The following is a 21,266-nucleotide window of genomic DNA, read 5'->3' as shown; positions in this document are numbered from 1 at the left end:
TGCTAGGAGCTGTACAAACACAGAACAAAAAAACCATCCCTGCCCCAAGGAGCTTATAATCTATGTATAAGAAAAGACGATGGCTGGATACGGACAAATGAGGGAATACAAGGAAACAAGAAACAATATTAGCATGGTAGACAGTGGACAGGGACCAAACCCCCTATCCATTCATCAGATGGTAAATCCCATCCTAATAATGGAATTATCTCGAGGTTCTGTTTCTCCTATTGATGTGGGGAAAATAAATGAAAAACGCTTATGGGAATTACTGCACCGGTGTAAAGCCCCAGTGTGTCAATGGGAAAATAATCTCCTCTCAATTACCAATCTACTGTAGTTGAGGGGGGAGTTTATTTTTGGCATTGATTTGATTTGGAAATGGTTTATTTACCCACTCAGGTTCTTGTTTTTTACTCTAATATAAAATTTGATAGTGGAAAATAACCACTTACAGAGCACCCTAGAAAACATAACTGATAGCATGATTTTAGCCATGTGATTGCCACTTCCAGGATAGATATAGTGGATTACTTTCACAACATCACATTTGTGGTATTAATTTCATATGCAATGCCTAAAAAGATCAGGAACTCCCATTGCATCCAAATGACTATATGTAAATAGTAGGAGGTACTAAAGCCAAGAACACATTAACTACAGGACTATGTTTAGAAGAATACAGAATTGTGTTTACTTTGTTACAACAGTGATTTCATGCCTAGTGGGTTGTTTTACTATCTACTTCCTCTCTGGATATGTCTTCACTAGAAAATTGTATCATGTTTGAATACCATTGTGAAGAATTGTCTTAGCTAACATGATGCTGGCCAGTGTTGACAAGGTCAAATCATATTCATCCTTACATCAGATAATTATGATCAAACCCTGTTGGGATTATAGTTTAATCATATTTAGGTGACATAATGTTGAACTTGATTTGGTCTGCACTGATGACAAACCATCATGTAAGTGAATTCAGTTTTGATAGTTTTGTCTGAACACAGTGCAATTTGTAATGAACAGCCCTTGCTGCGTCAGAAAATTTGAACTGGTTAAAAATATTGATGAGCTGATTTTGGGGGTAGGGAGAATGCAAAGGGATAACGACTGAGCTGATAGGTCCTTGAATTGCTTTGAAAAACTTGCAGCTTCCAAAGTTTTAATGAACAGTGTGATAATCTGCTGTAATGACATGATTTTAATTGTTCCAACTGAGAGTTAAAAAAAATTTCCTACAATAAACTTGACACACATTTTTCATTTTAATAATTTTATTCAGAACTTAGATCAATGGACTCTCAGGCAATCTTGGTTGGAGCTCCAGCTAATGATCAAACAGTGCATGAAGGAGCCTGTAAGTATTTGGTTCTTTTAATATACTTATAGAATATTTAATTTAATAAAGTATGTAAAATTTGAACCTAGCCCATGAGCAAACATACCATGAATATGCTAGTTTACTTATGTTTCACTGTAGGGTTCTGGGTCTGTGGCTGAAATGAACAGCTTGTTGGATAATATTGCAAAGGCGACAATAGAGGTGTTTCAGCAATCCGCTGATCTAAACAATAACTCTTCTAACTCTGGTATAGGCCTCTTCAATCCAAACTCTGTTGGAAATGCTGATACAAGTAATACAAGACAGAATGGTAAAAAGACATTTCTAAGGTATTTTTGTGTAGCACCATTTTAATTATTTTAACTGACATAATGGTTAATAATGCATAGAATGAAAAGAAAAATTTTTAAACTTATAAAGGTTTTTTGCACTTGAAATGGGAATGTTCAGGAAATGTTAGCTGAAGGTTACTGGTTTTTTACTTTTCTTCAACAGTAAACATTGGTATTATCCCTGAATTTTTGGAATGTAGCACTTGTGGCTGCTCAGCAAATGCTAGCTATTTCAGAAAAACTACATCATCTGTCTCATTGCATTGGTTACAGTGACTGACAATGGTGTGAAGAGTAGATTGAGATGAAATAAGTTTGTGATTCTGCTTTTAGCTCTTCTGAACGTCGAGGCGTATGGTTGGTGGCTCCCTTAATTGCAAAACTGCCTACCTCAGTTCAGGGTAGGGTCCTGAAAGCAGCTGGAGAAGAGCTGGAAAAAGGTCAGCATTTGGGATCGTCCTCAAAGAAGGAGAGAGATAGACAAAAGCAAAAAAGGTACAACCTTTGAAAATGTTTGTATGCGATTTCAGAAGGCATGTTGAAAGCAGAGGTGTGCCGAGGAGGCTGTCTTTTTGCTGTTGCAGATCTCATCAGTCACCTTTTGGTGTTGCAAATCCCCAAATCAGAAGTGATTCAGATCCCGGTTCCATTTTATCTAAAACAGTCAGTTTCAAGGGGGCGTGGAGGGAGTGGAAAGATTTCTGGATGAGTGTACTGTACTCTGTTGTTTAAATATTATGCAAATTTCAGTAATAAAGGGATGTGAAATGGATGCATACTTAATAGCCCCCAAATCACAACCCCCCTCTCTTGCCTCCCTCCAGCACAGGGTATTTTCATTACCATTAAGATGTCAGTCTTAATTACTGTGAAAATGTTGCATCTTGGCAGTGTCGTACCTAAATTTACACACATGGGTGGCTCTCAGAAACTTGCCAATTTTGTCTGAGAAAAATTGATACTCTTGTGCCAGGACCTGCTCTACCCCTTGTATATCATTAGAGTTACTATAGGAATTACCCTGAATACTGCTATTAATTACATCCTTTAACTTTGAATACTTACCAACCTCTCCTTTGTGTAGTTGTTCCAAGAAGCAGTTGTTTAAGGTGCCAAATTCTCTAAAACTTGTGATATTGTTATGCAGGCAGTTGAAGTCACCCATTACTGCAACATCATTCTATTTTGTTACCTTTTTGATTTCCCTCAGCATTGTGTGCTTATCATACTTTTCCTGATCAAGAGGTCAGTAGTGTGACTTTACCAAAACATTTGTATTTTTATCGCTTAGCATTTTTATCCATATGGAGCCTACTGTATGGTTCTCATTAGATTCAATGGAATAATTTTGATATAGTGCTATTCCTCCACCTCTGCAACCTAACCTATCCTTCCTGTATAATTTATAGTATATTTTATTTTGTCATTGCAACATATTTCAGAGATGCCTATTATTTCAAGGTCATATTCATTGCCAGGCATACTGGTTGGTATGAGACGTGTAGGTTTGGTTTCATTTTATTTGCCATGTCTATATATTATTTAATTCCTTTGTCTTGACACACTTACTTTTCTTTTTGAAACTTAACTCTCTGATCTCAAGCTGGTTCCTTCTCCAATTCAGCTGTAATTTCTGCCCTATTCTTTATTGGATACAAAGATACCTTTGGGTTATTGACATCCTTAGCATATTTTTTTGATGAACTTCAGTACTCCTTAGTACCTATTTGTTTTTCCTGAGTTCCTAGTTTAAATAATCTTCCAACAGTTACCAATTTGCTGTTTCAGTAGCAAGATTCCACTTTGCTTAAGATGGAACCAGTCAAATCTGTCTAAGTACTTTCTTCCCTTAAAAGTTTTGTAGTGCACAGAAAATGTAAACGCCTCCTTTGATATGATCTTTTCATCCACATATTAAGACTTGGAAGTTTCTTCTGCCCAAATATCCCTGTGCACGGAACCAGAGGCACTCAGGAGAAAGCTATCATAGTTTTATCATATCTACTCTTTCTGTGTGCCTTTGAGTATGTCTGCACCAAAGGTGGAAGGTGTAATTTCCAGCTTGGATAGACATCCACACTAGTGCGCTAAGGACAGAAGTATATCCATGGCAGTGGGAGGGGCTAGCCACCCAAGTGTTACCTTTTGTTTTCAGATGGGATCATACTTGAGTGGCTCAACGCTCCTGCCACTTATGCCAGTGTGGATTTGCTTCCATTTTTAGCACACTAGCTCAATCAGAGCAATTGTGGATATGCCTTTCCAAGGTGAAAATTACACCTGCAGTGCTTTAGTGAAGGCATACTGTCTGAGACATATCTGCTTATGTAACCCACGCACCGTCTAGGTGTGGTGTTCTGTCCCCTCTTGTGGCACTGAGACCACTTTGAGAGAGAGATTCATGAGTCTGCTCTACAGCCTTAGTTAACAGCCAGTTGGGTTTTAGCTCATGTGCTAGAGGCTCATGCACTGAGGTCCCTGGTTTGATCCCGCCCGCCTACGATCAGGGTCTGTCGGCATTACACTTACTTGATAAAAAGCCGAGCTTTTATTGGTGCTTGCATGGAAGAGCCTGTACCACTATGGGAGCGTGTTAAATTTTATTTTCCTTAGTTATACATCATCATCATTGTCAGATAAGCTCCTGATTGGAGAATTTTTATTATCATTTGCGGTGGTGATTGTGATGTAAGAGTTGGAGGCTGCAGTTTGATTTTTCAGGTCAGATTGAATGGCAATGGTAGCAATTATAACAATCCATGTTTGACTTGTCTGCTGAGCAAATGTGTTACGGAAGTTATTGAGAGAATAAATAGGGGTTGCTACAGTGCCATCCTTAGGGCCACTACTCTGGCCAAAATCACACTTTGACTTATGCTTTCAATAGAAAAGATTTTCTGCATTACTTTTTTTTATAGCTTTGGAGTTTTTCTGACCCTTCTAGCTACTTATCTTCTGAATTATAAGAGCAAAAATGCCAAATACAGCTGTTGAACAGTTGTACATAGATGTTGAAATGAATATGTACATTTAAGTACACCACTATATAATGGTGTACAGAACTTTCAGTGAGTGTTACACAGCTAAAGCTATGTCAACATTATGAGGGATGGATGTGAGTCCTCTGCTTGTTATACATATACTCTCACTAGGTGTCATTGAACTAGCACGAGTATAAATAGCAAAGCTGCTTGAAACTGGTGGCTATGTACTATATACACCATACTATATACTAGGGTTGCCAATCCTCCAGGGTGGAGTGATAGCTCAGTGGTTTGAGCATTGGCTTGCTAAACCCAGGGTTGTGAGTTCAATCCTTGAGGGGGCCATTTAGGAATCTGGGGCAAAAATCTGTCTAGGGATTGGTCCCACTCTGAGCATGGAGTTGGATTAGATGACCTTCTGAGGTCCCTTTCAACCCTGCTATTCTATGGTTGTCCTGGAGTCTCCAGGAATTTAATATTTATCTTTAATTAAAGATTGTCATCTGCTGAAATCTCCAGGAACACGTCCAACCAAAGTTGGGAACCCTAATGTATACCCAAGCAGGAGAATCACATCCCTTGATTATAGTGCAGACATAGTTTAAAACACTGGTAAAATAATCGCATGTATTGAATTTATATGAATGAAAAGGTCTCTGCTGAAGTTTGTTTTTACTTTTTTTTTCTCCTTTCCAAATTTATGTTAATATCTGTTGGAATATATCTTAATATATAGCTCATTGGTCTGAGTCTTGACGTTCTTACTCTGACACAGTACCTGTATCCTTTTAGTGGTAGTTTTATTGCAGTTGTGTCTTCATTCAGGGAAAATGTTATATTTTTCATTGATGTTAACTAACTTTGTTAAAATCCCTGAACAATTTACCAGGACCCACTAGCATGGATTAAAACTACAACTGCCTTGTCTTCACTAGGATTTTAACACTGGGTAGTTAGCTTTAGTTAAAATATACCTGTTAAAATCCTAGTGAGGACGAGGCCGGTGTAATTTTAACCCATTTTAGCGGAATGAGATAAACTTTTAGGAGGAGTCTGGGGTTTATCTTGCCCAGCTAACATGGATTAAAACTACATCTGCTGCGTGTTCATGAGAATTTTAACACGGGTTAGTTAATATGGATTAAAAATGGCTCATGTTTTCCAGAGTAAGGCTTGAGTGTCTCCTGCAAGGTGCTGTGCCTCGTCATCTCCTATTGACTGAACCAGGAGTTGAGGGGTTCAGCACCAAATATAGGTTCCAAGTAAAGACTTCAGGATTTGTCCCTTTATGCTTGGATTGGCCCACTCTATATACTGTCTGCTTTACACTTCAATTTCTGGCTTGTGAGGCTGTAATTTATTAAAACAGAAACCAAGATAGATCTGAGCAGCATTTTCGTTTAGGGGGAAATTATAGGGAAGGAAGGGAATGGAGACAGGAAGTATCAAAATAATTTTACTAATTGAATCTTATGTGTTTTGCCTCTTTTAAAGCATGTCTCTTTTGAGTCAGCAACCTTTCCTTTCTTTGGTACTTACTTGCCTTAAGGGACAGGATGAGCAACGGGAAGGGCTTCTAACATCACTGCAAAATCAAGTTAATCAGGTAAAACAAATACATAATACTGAGCACCCTCCATTTGATATTTGTGCCATCAGTTTTATGTGTATCAGATCATGCAAACCTGGGAAAGTTCTAAAGGTTCAACACACTGATTTTCAGAAATGAATCATCAAATGAGGGAAGAATCAAAGATGAAGAGAACTTTAGTTTATCCGCTCATAAGAATGAGTAAATGTTCCTTTAATAATAATTTAAAAATATTTTTTCCCTTTGCACTGACCAATAACTTTCTTAAAGTGTTTCTAAAAATAATAGAACAAAAATGTAAGTAATCCAGGGTCTGATTTCAGACCTTTTCTGAGAAGCAATGGTAGATTGTTTTCATGATAGGGAAATCCCTCCCAGTCCTTCATGTCTCCTGAGATGATAATATCATAAAAACTTAGATTTTTCTGGAAAAAAGATCTCTTTCTTGAGTAAATGCATAATTAGAAATAGATAAATTATTACCAAAAAAATTAGTATCCCCAAATTATCCCATTCCCCAAAGCAAAGCAACCCTGCAACCTTTTTGCAGGTAACTTACACACACGCACATACACCCTCCCTGCCTCTTCTACACCAGTTCCTCTGCTCGCACCAGATTCCCACTCTAGCCCTCAATATTGTAAGCTCCAGTGTGTAGACAGTGTCTAGTACAATGGAGCCCTCAAACTCGTTTTCAGTTTCTAGATGCTACCACAATGAAAATTAATAGCAGCAGCCTTCCCCCATATTCAGATCCAGACCCTGGCTTTGCTCCCCATCCTCATTTGATCCATTCCTTGATGCTGCTTTTCTCCATTTCTGCTACTGTTCCCTGGCCCTCTTCTTTTTTTAAAAAAACTATTTTTATAGGTTCTCATCTAAATCCATCTAAGCTCTGACTTACACCCTCTTCCATGCAATCCTGTCTTTGTTGATCTGTGGTGTCCATTAGGACAGAATGGAGGAGCAGCAGCAGCTGTCTGAGTTCCATGTGTCTAGCCCATGGTGCTATGAAGATTGGGGGAAATTATTCTTTTAACAGAGTGGATGACAAAACTGCTGATTTTCTCTTTGAAGGAATAGTAAGATATAGCCTCACAGTCAAAGCTAACAAATAAGTATCACATTTATTCCAGCTCTTTGTAGATATAAACATTAAATGGGGGGAAAATTATCAAGCCCAAGTTCAATAAAGGAATGAAGATTAAAAGTGAGAAAATTCTTCCATAGTTCTTTGTAAATAAGAAGACCATATCAAAAAGTGATGGGTAGAAATATTTAATAGTTAAATGGGGAAAACCTACTTTTATTCAAATGGCTGTTGTTCTTAGATCCTAAGTAACTGGAGGGAAGAACGATACCAGGATGATGTTAAAGCTAGGCAGATGATGCATGAAGCCTTACAACTACGTCTTAATTTGGTAAGAAAGATGCATGAATATATTTCCCTTTATATTTATAGTATCGAAATTTGAAAATAGCCATTGACAGAAATTAGTTTGCAGTTGATGGTAGGGTGCAAGAGAGATGCAGAGTAACAAAGTCTGACTGCCTGTCTATTGGGTTTTGTACTGCTGCCCATCACCATGGTATCTTAGCACTTCTGCATAAAATCAAATAGCAATAGCAAAGTCCCTAGCAGATTCAACTTTTTCCCCCCTTTCTCTTGTCCTTTCTTCCCTCTTTTCCTTGTTTCCCTTCCCTGCAATATCATTTGAGAATGTCACAAATGTACTACCTTTTTTTGAAAGCTGAAAACCACAGTCCTTTCCTATTTGGTCACTATATTTTTATATAAAACAGACTTTTTTTGGAAACATGCACCTGTCACAAGCTCAGAAAATCTCAACTATGATTAGAAGATTCAGCCCCATGTGGCAGCTGCATGTCTAAATTTCAAAGTCATCTTTGACAGTTTTGCCTAGACCACCAACTGCTATGTAAAAGTTAGTGCAAGGTTGCCTAAGAGAATTGTCTTTATTTTAATGTAACTCCCAATAAATGCTGAGCACAGCAGACTAGCCAATGCTTGGAAGCAGCATGTAAATACCAAATGGGGAAGCCCCAAAATAAAACAGAACAACTGGATATAATAAGGCAGCAGGTTTTAGCCAAGAAAGAAGGTGCAATGCTGTGCGCCTCTACAATCTACAGATCCATTCTTTCTCCTGTTTAAGTCAATGTCACAAGTAAAGTGGACTTCAGTGGGTGCATGATTGGTATTTAGGACTGTTACTCTGCAAATAATAAGAACATTCCTTGTACAGAAAAGCCAATGTGGGAACAGTGATCTTTAAAGCTTTAGACTTTACTGAGGAAGACTGAATTGTGTCTATAGTGAGAGAAGCAACAAATAAAGATTTAATTAAGTATCTTCCTCCTATGTCGCTTCAGACCAGAAGTTAGCAATGATCCTCCCTCCACTCTAATCTTGATGAGGAGATTGATTGACAGGGCATTGGCCATGGAGTCACAGCTCTTCAGCAACTGGGATGTGAGGGACATGTGCTTCCCATGGAAAAGGCATCAGACTAGTTTCAGCCATTCCAATCTAACTATGAGCCAGTGTCATTAATCAAACGTGTACTCAGTAATATCCTTCAGATCTTTCAACAGCAGCATTAACTATTTTTAGTCTAATTTTGGACAAAGAAAAGTGATACCCTTTAAAGATATGATTCAACACCATTTGAAATCAGTGAGAATCTTTCCATTGACCTCAGTGGGTAGATCGAGCGTTAAATTTGTTAAGACTGATATGGCCGATCTTTTATTTTTCAGCACTTTTGTGCAGTGTTGTTATGTTGAGGTAGGGAGAATCAAGTCTTTTTGCCAAAGAATTTATCAAGTTAATGTATAAATTATTCAGTAGAGAAAAAAGCCATCATATATAGCGTAACTAATAAATATTCAAAGATATAAATGTATGTATTTGAGTTCTCTTCTGTTGTTTTGCCTGTAGGTGGGTGGAATGTTTGACACTGTGCAGAGAAGCACGCAGTGGACTACAGACTGGGCACTTCTGCTGCTTCAGATAATTACTTCAGGAACTGTCGATATGCAAACCAACAAGTATGTTACTTTTATTATAATTCAATAATTCATTAATATCTATAATGTTTTGAATGAAAATCCAGATAGTCATATTGAGGTGTGTGTTGTAGTTACAGCCCTGATTTGGGGCAGCACTCCTAAGAAGGACAGCACTTAAACAAGAATTGAAAATAAAGTACCTCCTTAAATACTGTTCTGAATAGGGATATATTTAAGCATGTGCTTAAGTGCTTTCCTGAATCAGGTCCTATTTTTTTTCTAATGACCATTTATGCTGGCAATTTATGTGATGTTACAATCTACAGTGGCTCCCGATTTGCAAATATTTGTGTGCACGTATTTGAACCTGCACCTGCATGTGTAAAGGGGTTGTACAAGCTCCCTGGAGTTCATGTGTATGCACAATATGCTTGAAAAATCTGGTCCCATATGCCTAAATAAGTGTCCGTAGTCTTTGCCATAGTCTATTTCCGAGATGTATTGACAATCATGTTACTATAAACATAATAGAATTTTAAATGTTGAGTTAACAAGATGTGACAGTATTGCTCTTCAAGATGCAACATAATACTTGTCTCTTTACCTCTTAGTGAATTATTCACAACTGTGCTTGATATGCTGGGTGTTCTCATCAATGGAACTTTAGCCTCTGACCTATCAAATGCATCCCAAGGGGGGTCTGAAGAGAACAAAAGGGCATACATGAATTTAGTGAAAAAGTTGAAAGTAAGTTTTGGACCTCTGATTTTTAACTGCACTCTTGTTAAAACACATCTTAGGTCCATCTTTTAATCTTATCGGTTTTATTGTCAGGGCTGTTGAAAGGAAAAGAGATTTCAGCAGCAAGTGCCCTAGCAATACCTGAAGAAGTATCTTCATACTTTTAGCCATGTTTGAGACTTTTAAATCAGCATTTCACGTAAATCCTGTTCATATCTTCAGTGTTCTGTTCAAATAAAAAGGAAGTGCACAAGGCAATTTATAGGTGCAACAAAGGCCAAGCTAAAACACTTAATTATATTTAGTAAAAGTACAAGGAAGTGATTCATCTGGGAACTTGCTGTCTTTGAATTGTGAAAGCATTGTAACATTTTAACTTCTCTTTTTTTTTAGAAAGAGCTAGGAGACAAGTGTTCAGAAAGTATTGACAAAGTTCGCCAGTTGCTACCTTTGCCAAAACAGACGTGTGACATTATCACCTGTGAGCCAATGGGATCTTTGATTGACACCAAAGGAAACAAAATTGCAGGATTTGACTCCATAGATAAGAAACAGGCAAGAGTAAATGTTTACCTTAACATCTTAGTTTTATTATGATTTTCTCATGCATATGAAAGTCAAATAAACAGTTTGATATAGTTTTTTAGTGTCTGACTCTATCTGAAACTTATGGAAGTACTGTACTTCTGTTTCAGTGTACCTTCCTTAAAAAACAGAAACAGCTGGTCTTTCTATGCATAGTCACTCTAAAAATGGTCATAATGTTACCAAGTTGAGAGGAGAAATGGATGTTCGTGGTAGACTGAGAATTCTCAACCTCATGGAAAAATACCTTTTAGAATGGTTTTAACCATAGTACACAAATGCAGGTAATTCACATTATTTTGTTAAGGTATCATTTTAAGAATGCTGTTGTACTTTATATTTCAAAACAGGGTCTTCAGGTATCAACAAAACAGAAAGTGTCCTCTTGGGATTTATTTGAGGGTCATAAAAATCCTGCCCCACTCTCCTGGGCTTGGTTTGGTACAGTTCGTGTTGATAGGAAAGTGATAAAGTATGAGGAGCAGCAGCATCTTCTCCTATACCACACACATCCCAAGCCCAAGCCACGGAGCTACTACCTCGAGCCCTTATCACTTCCTCCAGAGGAGGAGGAAGAAGAGCCTACTACACCCGTTTCTCAGGAACCAGAAAGGAAATCAGCAGAGCTGTCAGATCAGGGAAAGCCTACCACAGACGACGAGAAGAAAACAAAAGGCAGGAAAAGAAAAATAAAATCAACCTCAAGAGCAGATGTAAGTGACTAGATCTACAGCATTAAACAAGTAACCAGGTAAAAACTTTTTGCTGCAACATGTGATTGTCTTCATTACCTACAGAAGTTGCTCAGCAACTTGCAAGGTCAAGTGCTAAGAAGAGACTAAATGGTAAAAAATTAAGCAATAAGACAAAATGTTACCAGACAAACCTGCCTAAAGGATTGATGTATAGGAATGCACTGTAAATTAACAATACTTGAAAATTATTATGAAATCTACTGAAACATACTAGAGTAGCACCTCAGAGTTATGGGCACCTCGGGAATGGAGGTTGTTCATAACTCTGAAATGTTCATAACCCCGAATAAGACTTATGGACTTCTGCCATAGGGTGGGTTGGGGCTGCAGCTGCAGGGTAGAGGAGGTCAGGGCTCTGGGCTGGGTGCGGGAGGTGTCAGGGTTTCTGACACTCAGGATAGCAGGGCTCTGGGCAGGAGGCTCAGGGCTTCTGGAATGTGGGAGTACCAGGGCTCAGGGCTTTAGACCTAGGGGAACGCTGGGGCGTGGGGCTTCAGCCCTGCAGCTCCATTCCAGGTTTTAGCCTCATGGGGGATAGCCTCCGTTCCTGGCTTCCACCCCAAGGTGGGGATGGGGAAGCAGTTGCCAAGGCTCAGGGCTCTCATGGCTCTGCTCTCAGTTTCAGCTAAAACTGGCACACCCCCCATAGCTAGCTAGATCCCTGAACCCCCAGCATCCGCCGCAGAGCTGAAGCCAAGAACAGAGCCTCAGGGCTGGAACCCTGGACCCCAGCACTCCCAATGGTCTAAAGCACTGAGCCCCAGTGCTCCCATGGGTCAGAAGCCATTTGGAGCCTGACCTCCCCCACCCTGCAGCTGCAGCTCCTCTCCCCTTCCCCCCTGTCCCCCGTAGCTGAACCCCTGAACCCCTGAGGCAGTACAGTATTTTTGGGGGGAGAGGGGGGTTGTCTTGTTTTGTCTCTGCTGCAGCCTGGTTGATTGCTTCTGGGTACACATGGTATCCGGTTGACCAGTACGTATGTAACTCTGACGGTTGTATCTTTGAGGTTCTACTGTAGATTGGATCTGAATTATTCAGGCATACCCACACATGGTTGTTATTTTTCCCTTGCTTCATTAGAAAAGCACCTGAGTTATATTTTGGATACATTTCTAAATTTCCCAGCATCAGTGTGCGTTTGGAACTTGGGCTTTGGTTGAGGCCTAGTTCATATTAAAAGGACATGGACAACTTGAAATAGATCACTAAAATCTAACAAATGGATGTCATTTTAACTTTTGTTGCAATTTGTTACCAAATTTTCCTGTTTTATGTTGTGTTTTGTGTATGTAGTTGGAGGGTGTTGCTGTCTAGACTCACGTAAACACTAAGGCTCAATGCACATGCACAATATAGAAAACCTCTAATGTTGCAAACTTAACCCTTCTACAGTAGCACCTCAGAGTTACATATACCTGAGGAATAGAGGTTATTCATAACTCTGAACAAAACAGTCTGTTCTTTCAAAAGTTTAGAACTGAACATTAATTTAATACAGCTATGAAACGTTACCATGCAGAAGAAAAATGCTGCTTTTAACCATCTTAATTTAAATTAAATAAGCACAGAAACTGTTTCCTTATCTTGTCAAATCTTTTTTTAAACTTTCCCTTTTTCTAATAGTTTTCATTTAACACAGTACGGTACTGAATATTGTCTGATGGCGTACTTCGGGTTCCAAATGAGGTGTGTGGTTGACTGGTCAGTTCGTAACTCTGGTGTTCATGACTGAGGTCCTACTGTATATGATCTTTTTTCACCCAAGGCCAAAACTTGTACTTCATGATTGAATGGCAAACCCACAATTTCTGAAACCTTTTCTTTATATAATAACAGTGTTTTAATACTATAGTCCAGATGTGGTGATATTATGTAAGCATTAAGGCTAGCTTGTGAATGTGTTATATGCAGATATAATAGTGGTAACTTGAATGTAGGTTGGGTTTTTTTTGCCTTTTGTGATGTTTCACTTTAGATTTCCCATGTTATCTGTTGATACACTATCAATTGTATTGATGTGCTATAGCCAACTACAGCATGCAGAAGATACTTGCTTATAAGATGAAACAGGATGGAGCATTTAAGAGAAGCTGTCATTTTTAATTACCTGTGAATAGTTTGTGACTCAATCTATTTTTTACAGCATAGTAAACTACAATGGGAACAGTCCCCAATCCTTAAATAATTTAGTAGGAAAACTGGCATTATTTATGAGTTAATAGGGTGTGAATGTCAGTAACATTCCTTTTTATGGTTTGTTCAAGGAATACCCACAGAACAACTTATACAGAGTGCCTCCCAACTATTCACCAATTTCCTCTCAAATGATGCATCATCCCCAGTCTGCCTTGTGGGGTTATAACGTTATGGGACAACCACAACAGCCTAGCTTCTTTGTTCAGAACCAGCCCCTTCCAGCAGGTATGTGTAGGCTTTGCAAGTACATGGAGATATGTTATTTGTTGTATAATAAGAATGTTACTTCTTGAAATAACAGCAATATCTTATTTTTACTTTAGTTTGTTCCCCAAAACATGATGTGACTGCTGAAGCCTTGAGTTTTAATCCTTTAGTTCACTTAATACAAGGGCTTTGCTTTCTTAACAAAAAAACTTTGAGGATCATTTTCATTAACGTATCACATTTTTTGTTTTGTCACTGGGCACAAATAGGTCACTGAGATGTGTTAGACGAATTTTGGAAGAATGCTGATAAATAGTTTAACCTGGAAAATATAAGAAAATATAATTTTAAAAAATGTAATTGTATTTGCCTCGTTACTTTGATTCATGATGTGTATTTTGAAACTAGTCCAATCCTTATTTTTGGTTTGTTATAAATTGATCTATGTCCGTTATAAGTGGCACATAAATGGCATGGTATAACATGTACCTTTAGCATTTGCTTGCCATGTGTGTTTGTGTAAATTATTTTGTTTTTCATTTTAAGTCCGTGTCCAATGAAAATATTTTGCATACTCTAAGGGGAAATACAGCAAATCTCTAGATGTTATTAAAAAAATAGCTACCACATCATGAAGGAAAATTATACAGCATAAAATTGTATAAGTTTGGTTACAAATATATAAACCTAAAATATTTTTTCTGAAGTTTCAAATATGAGTAGGTTTTATTTATTCTAGGTAAAAAAATGTCCAAAAAATGTTAGATGATGATGGTAAAAATTAGGGAGACGAAGTTAGAGAGCTGCAAATGAAGTCAGTTTTCCTTCATAATAAACACACATTAATTTATGTCAGACAGCACACAGAGAATAAGAGAGATGTCAGGGTGGAATAGACTTATTCTTTTGCAGATTGTCACAAAATTACTCACATTCTGTTTATGAACTGTCATGGATAATTTTTATTTTTCAGGATAAAATATGTGTTGTACGGTACATCGCTTTATCATCTTCAGTACCAGGAGTTAGCTTTCATAGACCACTTTCAGTCTTCAGAGCTATTTTTCAAACATTTGGTGTCATGAACTCTGAAGCTCATGGCTTGCAGTCTTGGGATCTCAAACTGCTAGACTATACCTATTGGCACAATCCAGCTGTACCCACCTCAGTCAGAGGCTGGAATGCTGGAGCAAGTGTGACTTGAGAGCTGCTAGTACTACTGCATTATAGTTATGGAGATTTCTTGGCCTTTTATTTATAAACCTTCTAATTAGATTTTGGTTGAGAAATTGGAGAGAGAGGTGGAAAAAGGAGGAAGGGAGATGGCACTAATATAAATACCATACAAAACAAGCAATCTCATAACTTATATATGTGTATTTCTCTCCCTTTCTTCCATTTGCATGAAGTCATTTCTTCCTGTATCATATCTTACCCTTCTCTTACCTGTTTTGGCCTGAGTGGCTATCCAAAATTCAGGGTTTAGTAGGTTGTTCCAAATGGAAGTAGAAATGGAGTCTGGTATTTTCTTTTATACAGTTTTGTTTATTTACAAAGAATGTACACAGTCCCGTGTCTCTGAATGCAGAAGGAATCATATAACAGGAAACAGATTGTTTTGTTCGCAGCACCAAGAGCATTCTTTTAGCCTGCACCCCTGATCCCAAAAATCTCTTCCAGGGTCAGCCACTATGCTTTCAAATGCTCCTTAAGGCTGTCAGACTCTATCTGTTCTTGTCTGTCCTCAGTTTCTCTGTGATCTCTCCCCTCTCCCCCAATGCAACTAGCCAAAAGAATACTTAACCAAAAGCTCCTGGATGGGTTTGTCACACACCTTTTGTCTTAGGTGGAGCGTATGCTTACAGTTACGGTAATTGAAGGGTGAGTTTACACCTATCAATTTCATTGTAGTTTTAACTCAACCCATTATAAGGTTCCACATAGTACCTGTTAGGCATCCCAACAATGCCTAAACAGTACCCACTAGGGGTCCCACTGTTGCTGAAATGAGTGTTGCTGAGCCTAGTGTGGAGGAGGACAAACAATCTTAGCTATACACCTCAGAGAACAACGAGGCTGAACCTTTGGTACAGAACTAATTCATACACACAGACTCCACACTGTGGCAAATTGACCATCTACAATAACCATTTAGGGAATGGAGCCTCTCGGAAAATGGACATTTGCAAGGAGTTAAAAAAGAAGGGATATAAACCGCTATGCCTAAGTCTCCATGATAATTCAAATAGGTATTTTTCTGTGCCATTCTCTTCGCAGTGATCATAAACGACATAATTTTAATAGTACAGGTATGGTATGTAGACTCTTGTCACTTTGACCCTTAAACTCGGGTATCTTCTGTGTATCTGGTGGACCAGAGGAAAGCAGCAAATCTTAGACCATGCCATTTTGACCAAGATTCCAAAGCTGGGTAGATTTCAGGCACTCTTTCGTAACTGCCACCTCTTAAAAGCTGAAAGTTGTTTTACCTCTTTGTGACCATCTGCATGAAATTCCTGACATTCTAAAATCATCTGGATTTCGGTAAAACAAGATTTATTAATATTAGAACTAGGAAAAATAATATAAAATAAAAAAAAAGTTTGTGTAACATAAGTAAGGCTTAAACTCTGCACATGCTAATCTAAATAGGTACAAGGTGCAGGCTAAACGGTTTAGGTTGTAACAGGGAATAATCAATATTTTACATTTCTCCAGAGAGCATTCTCTTTCTCCCCGTCCCTTTGACAGAATGGCATGCTTCAGAACCTTCCTCTGGGATTAGAGGTCTTGAGTCATTGTCCTTGTTTCTCTGGGGTGGTCCTCAATTATACATGTATTGTTATTCGTTTGTATTACAATAGTGCTGTCACAGTGTTTGCTACTCTTGGGGTCCCCCTTGTGGCCACTCCAGGAATTAGCTCTTTCAGCCTGATGTCTTTGTCTCATGGTTTGCCAGCTCATCATCTCGCTCTGCAGTCGCTCTCTGGCTCCACAGGAGCTGCAGCACCTCATGTTGGTGGCATAACCTTCTGGCCAAGTCATAATGGTCCTCCACTTCCAGAATTCTATCAAATCCTCTATGGCATCCCAGGCAGTCCTTAAGTCCCCTGCCATGGCAAAGTCACTTCCTCAGTGATTGGGACGAGCAATCCCAAATAGTCTTCAAGATCACTACCCAGATTGTGCCACTCATTCATTGGCTGGTAGAGGAACCCAGGCCCACCCACTACTCTGGGTTCCAGTCCACAGGCCTCTCTCCAGCAGCCAAGGTCTGTACTATCTCAAACCTTCCTGCCTTTCTCTTGGACTTCTTCCTACCTTTCTTATCCTAGCCTCACATTCTCCACCCTAGCTAAACTTCTATCTCCAGATCTGCTAGACAAACCCTTCCTCTTTGGTCCAAATCCCTTTCTCTCCCATATCCCAGGAAGACTGACTGCAGCCCTCGTTCTGCTACTAGCTCCCGGGTTTTATAGAACCCCCTCCTGTTCCTCCACAGGGGAGCTTTCCTTAATTAGGGCTCTCATCTCAGTGTAACTGTCCCCCAGCTTGCAGCCTAATAAATTAATCATAGACTCATAGGACTGGAAGGGACTTCAGGAGGTCATCTAGTCCAGTCCCCTGCACTCATGGCACAACAAAGTGTTATCTAGACCATCTCTGACAGGTGTTTGTCTAACCTGTTCTTAAAAAGCTCCCATGATAGAGATTTCACAGTTCCATAGGCAGTTTATTCCAGTGCTTAACTACCCTGACAGTCAGGAAGATTTTCCTAATGTCCACCTTTGTTGCAATTTAAGCCCATTGCATCTTGTCTTATCCTCAGAAGTTAACATGAACAACATACCTCTATTCTCCTTGTAACAACCTTTTATGTACTTGAAAACTGTTATCATGTCCCCCCTCAGTCTTCTCTTCTCCAGACTGTACAAACCCTTTTTTTTAAATCTTCCCTCAGAAGTCATGTTTTCTAGACCTTTAATCATTTTTGTTGCTTTTCTATGGACTTTCTCCAATTTGTCCACATCTTTCCTGAAATGTGGTGCCTAGAATTGGACATAATACTCCAGTTGAGGCCTAATCAACAAGGAGTAGAGCAGAAGAATTAGTTCTTGTGTCTTGCTTACAACACTCCTGCTAATGGAGCCCAGAATGATGTTTGCTTTTTTTGCAACATTGTTAACTCATATTTAGCTTGTGGTCCACTGAGACTCCCAGATCCCTTTCCACAGTACTCTTTTTCCTAGGCAGTCATTTCTGATTTTCTATGTGCAACTTCTATGTGCAACTCCTAAATTGAGTACTTTACATTTGTCCGTATTGAATTTCATCCTGTCCATTTCTCCAGTTTGTCCAGATCATTTTGAATTTTAATCTTATTCTCCAAAGCACTTGCAACCCCACCCACCTCGCCTATGTTGACCTATTCCAGGCAAGTGTGGGGCAAGCACACCCCATCATAAGAGCCTAGAATTTAGGACCGTTTACTTTGATCTGCCCCTCTGAAACATTTCCTAGAAAGGTATGTCCACCGATGTACTCCACAAATGGTCTCTTATTAAATGATCTTTCTATGTTTCCCAAATCCATTCAGGATTCTACTGATTACTTTGGGAAAGCACTTCAGTTTCCATTTTTCTGGTGTCAAACTTCTGTAATTTGAACAATTAATTTGAATGTGTTTGGACACAGTAATTGTCTCCTCTCTCACCTTCACATCTGAGGCACTCAGCTATTAGTTTTGGGCACCAGTTCCATTATTAGAACCTAGAAAAATGGATAGACTTCCAGTAAAGCTCTATTTTAAAGGTGCTCTGCTCTTTTTTGTAAACTCTGCTTGCCTGTTAATTGTTCTGGCTGGGAATGTTAATCTCAATCCAATTCTCTGCCTTTAAAGAGCCAGACCTCTTGCCATAATTTATTTGTATTTGATATGCAGTAGAATAGACAGATTAACAGTGATCTGTCAGCCCTTTTGCTTTAAAAGACAGGGAAAACATATACATTTTATGTTTTTTAGGTTCCAGATTGGATCCTACAGGCTCTTTTGTTCCAACGAACACAAAACAAGCCTTGTCTAACATGCTACAGAGGCGTTCTGGCACCATAATGCAGCCACCCTCCATACATGCAATTACGACTCAGCAGCAGCTGCTCCAGATGAAACTCCTGCAGCAGCAGCAGCAACAGCGGCTACTCAGGCAGCAAGCCCAAACACGACCTTTCCAACAGGTTTGTTCAAACCCCAAAATGTGGAGAGGAAGGCCTTTCTTTCAGTTTGTATTATAATTAATTGCATGGAACCTATGAGCCATCTGAGGTTATTTTGATCTCAGTTTACTGCCACAGAGCAGGTCCATGTACTCTAAGTCCTGTTCCACCAGGGCCATTTATTCTTTAAACTTTATTTTCCAAACCAACCTCTTTGTCTGTTTGTCCTTTTTAATTTTACTGCAAATCTCATGAAATCATTGGCTGGTCCTCTACTGCTTAATGTCCTTTAACTTCCCTGTGCTAATCTGCTTAATGAGTGTATGTAAATGTATGTAAGTAGGATCAGGCCCCGTTTATAAAGACGGCATGTGTAGAATTGAATAAGTTTTGTAAAACACTACAGAAATGAAAATTTCATCAGAGATTACAAATCCCTACGGCCCTATTCTGGTCTCAGTTACATGTCGCTTATCTTATAAAACTGAGTGTTGCATAAAACTTCAACAGGTGATAAAGAAGATCTCATGGACACTATGCCTGCACTGCAATTAAAATTCCACCATTGGCCCATGCCAGCTGACTCTGGCTAAGGGGCAGTTTCCTTGTGGTGTAGACATTCAGGCTTGGGCTAGAGCCTGAGCTCTAGGACCCTCCCACGTGTTAGTCATTTTGTTGTGCAAATGTGGTAATTTGCAGTTCAGCTTCTAACATCGTTTATGCCTTTTCTATAACCTTGAGACTGAATTTGAAATAGAAGGCTCTATGAATCTTCATACTAGTATTGTCAATATTACAGTGTACTTTAGGAGAATACAACAGACTTTTTGTTATTCTTGGAGCTACATATAATTTTTAAAAAGCATATAACCTTAGACTGTTTCTAAATTCCCTCATGGTGAGAATCTGAAAAAACTTTTCACATTCATGCTGCATGATCCAATATATTGCCAGACTGGGTAAACCAAATTTGCTCTATTTCTGCTGTTTAATGACAATGTTAATTACATTTAATAATTCCAGAATCTCCTGGGGGAGCCATTCTCTCTCACACATGGGGGAGTGGTTTTTTTCTCTCTTCCTCTCTCCTCCTCCCCCTTCCCCAAAACAACACGCTGTAAAAATTTCTGGTGTTTCACTTACTAACATGTTTCATAGAGAGCAATGAACAAATGTTATACACAAAACCACACTTATATTCTGTGTAAGTATGTGGGAGGTGCACGACTTGAACCTAGTTTCCTGGAGATTGCTGCAGGTCCCTCCTAAAGCTGATGGCTTAATCTAGGGTTTCTCAAACAGGGATCGCCGCTTGTGTAGGGAAAGCCCATGGTGGGCCGGGCCAATGTGTTTACCTGTCCCGTCTGCAGGTCCAGCTGATCGCGACTCCCACTGGCCACGGATCGCTGCTCCAGGCCAATGGGGGCTGCTGGAAACAGTGGCCACTAAGTCCCTAAGCCTGCTCCACTTCCAGCAGCCCCATTGGCCCGGAGTGGTGATTCGGGGCCAGTGGGAGCCACAATCGGCCGGACCTGCGGACGGGGCAGATAAACATACCGGTCTGGCCCACCAGGGCCTTTCCCTACATAAGTGGTGACTCTTGTCTGAGAAACCTTGGCTTAATCAGAGCTAAAGAACAGTATTTAAAAATAAAATTGGCTTCCAGATCCCTGTTACGAAAAATTCATATATAAATTGCGTGATTTGTTGTCCTGCTCTTTCACATTGAGCCCTTACTGCTGATTGTATTTTAAAATGTTTCAAAATCTGCTTCTTGAACATTCTTGGAACTAAAACTTCATCTTTCCTGTAAGTAAATCCTTGGCACCAACAAATATACAGTTGAGTCTCAAGCCATGCTTTTTTTTAATTGACTCCTAGGGAGTAGTACTTTTTTCTAGGAAATATGTTCTTGCCAATCTGCCTTTGTAAAATGGTACGTTTGTCATTCGTGCAAGGCACTGGGGATGTGTTCGTCATTGGCCCAGAATAATGGATGAACCGCAGCTCCTGATGTACAATATACACAATACGTACATAAATAAAAAGCAAATAAAATAAGCCAACTCAACACTGAAGTCCTAAGAAAGTCGATGGGTAAATTCTATTGTTTTCCCAGCATAAGTTGCAATTCCATCACCAATTTATTGATGGTGGTAATATATTGGATCCATTTGTGAGGAAAATTTGCTGAAGAATTTTGTTTCCCTAAGAATAAGGACTTCTCTCATCTGATTATTCATATGTTGCGGGTGGGGAGGACAGACTCCACTGTGGTAGATTCCT

At 39.2% G+C, this 21,266-nt stretch overlaps 1 protein-coding gene across 2 annotated transcripts in view; it reads left to right on the top strand.

Annotated features, from left to right (window-relative positions):
- The window catches only part of MED12L (mediator complex subunit 12L), a 319,974-nt gene that overhangs the window by 259,369 nt on the left and 39,339 nt on the right, over positions 1-21,266 (top strand). For both annotated transcript variants that reach the window (XM_030575113.1, XM_030575112.1), the window contains 11 exons: positions 1,283-1,357; positions 1,481-1,671; positions 2,008-2,169; positions 6,153-6,264; positions 7,581-7,670; positions 9,212-9,321; positions 9,894-10,029; positions 10,417-10,578; positions 10,959-11,321; positions 13,628-13,784; positions 18,790-19,001. In XM_030575113.1, coding sequence (XP_030430973.1) covers positions 1,283-1,357; positions 1,481-1,671; positions 2,008-2,169; positions 6,153-6,264; positions 7,581-7,670; positions 9,212-9,321; positions 9,894-10,029; positions 10,417-10,578; positions 10,959-11,321; positions 13,628-13,784; positions 18,790-19,001 — 1,770 coding nt within the window. The remainder of the gene's footprint in view (positions 1-1,282; positions 1,358-1,480; positions 1,672-2,007; positions 2,170-6,152; positions 6,265-7,580; positions 7,671-9,211; positions 9,322-9,893; positions 10,030-10,416; positions 10,579-10,958; positions 11,322-13,627; positions 13,785-18,789; positions 19,002-21,266) is intronic.

This window comes from Gopherus evgoodei, chromosome 9 (assembly GCF_007399415.2).
Source record: "Gopherus evgoodei ecotype Sinaloan lineage chromosome 9, rGopEvg1_v1.p, whole genome shotgun sequence".
In the NCBI taxonomy this organism is placed as follows: domain Eukaryota; kingdom Metazoa; phylum Chordata; order Testudines; family Testudinidae; genus Gopherus; species Gopherus evgoodei.
Note: the sequence above shows the minus strand (reverse complement) of the source record. Positions and strands in the feature narration are given on the sequence as shown.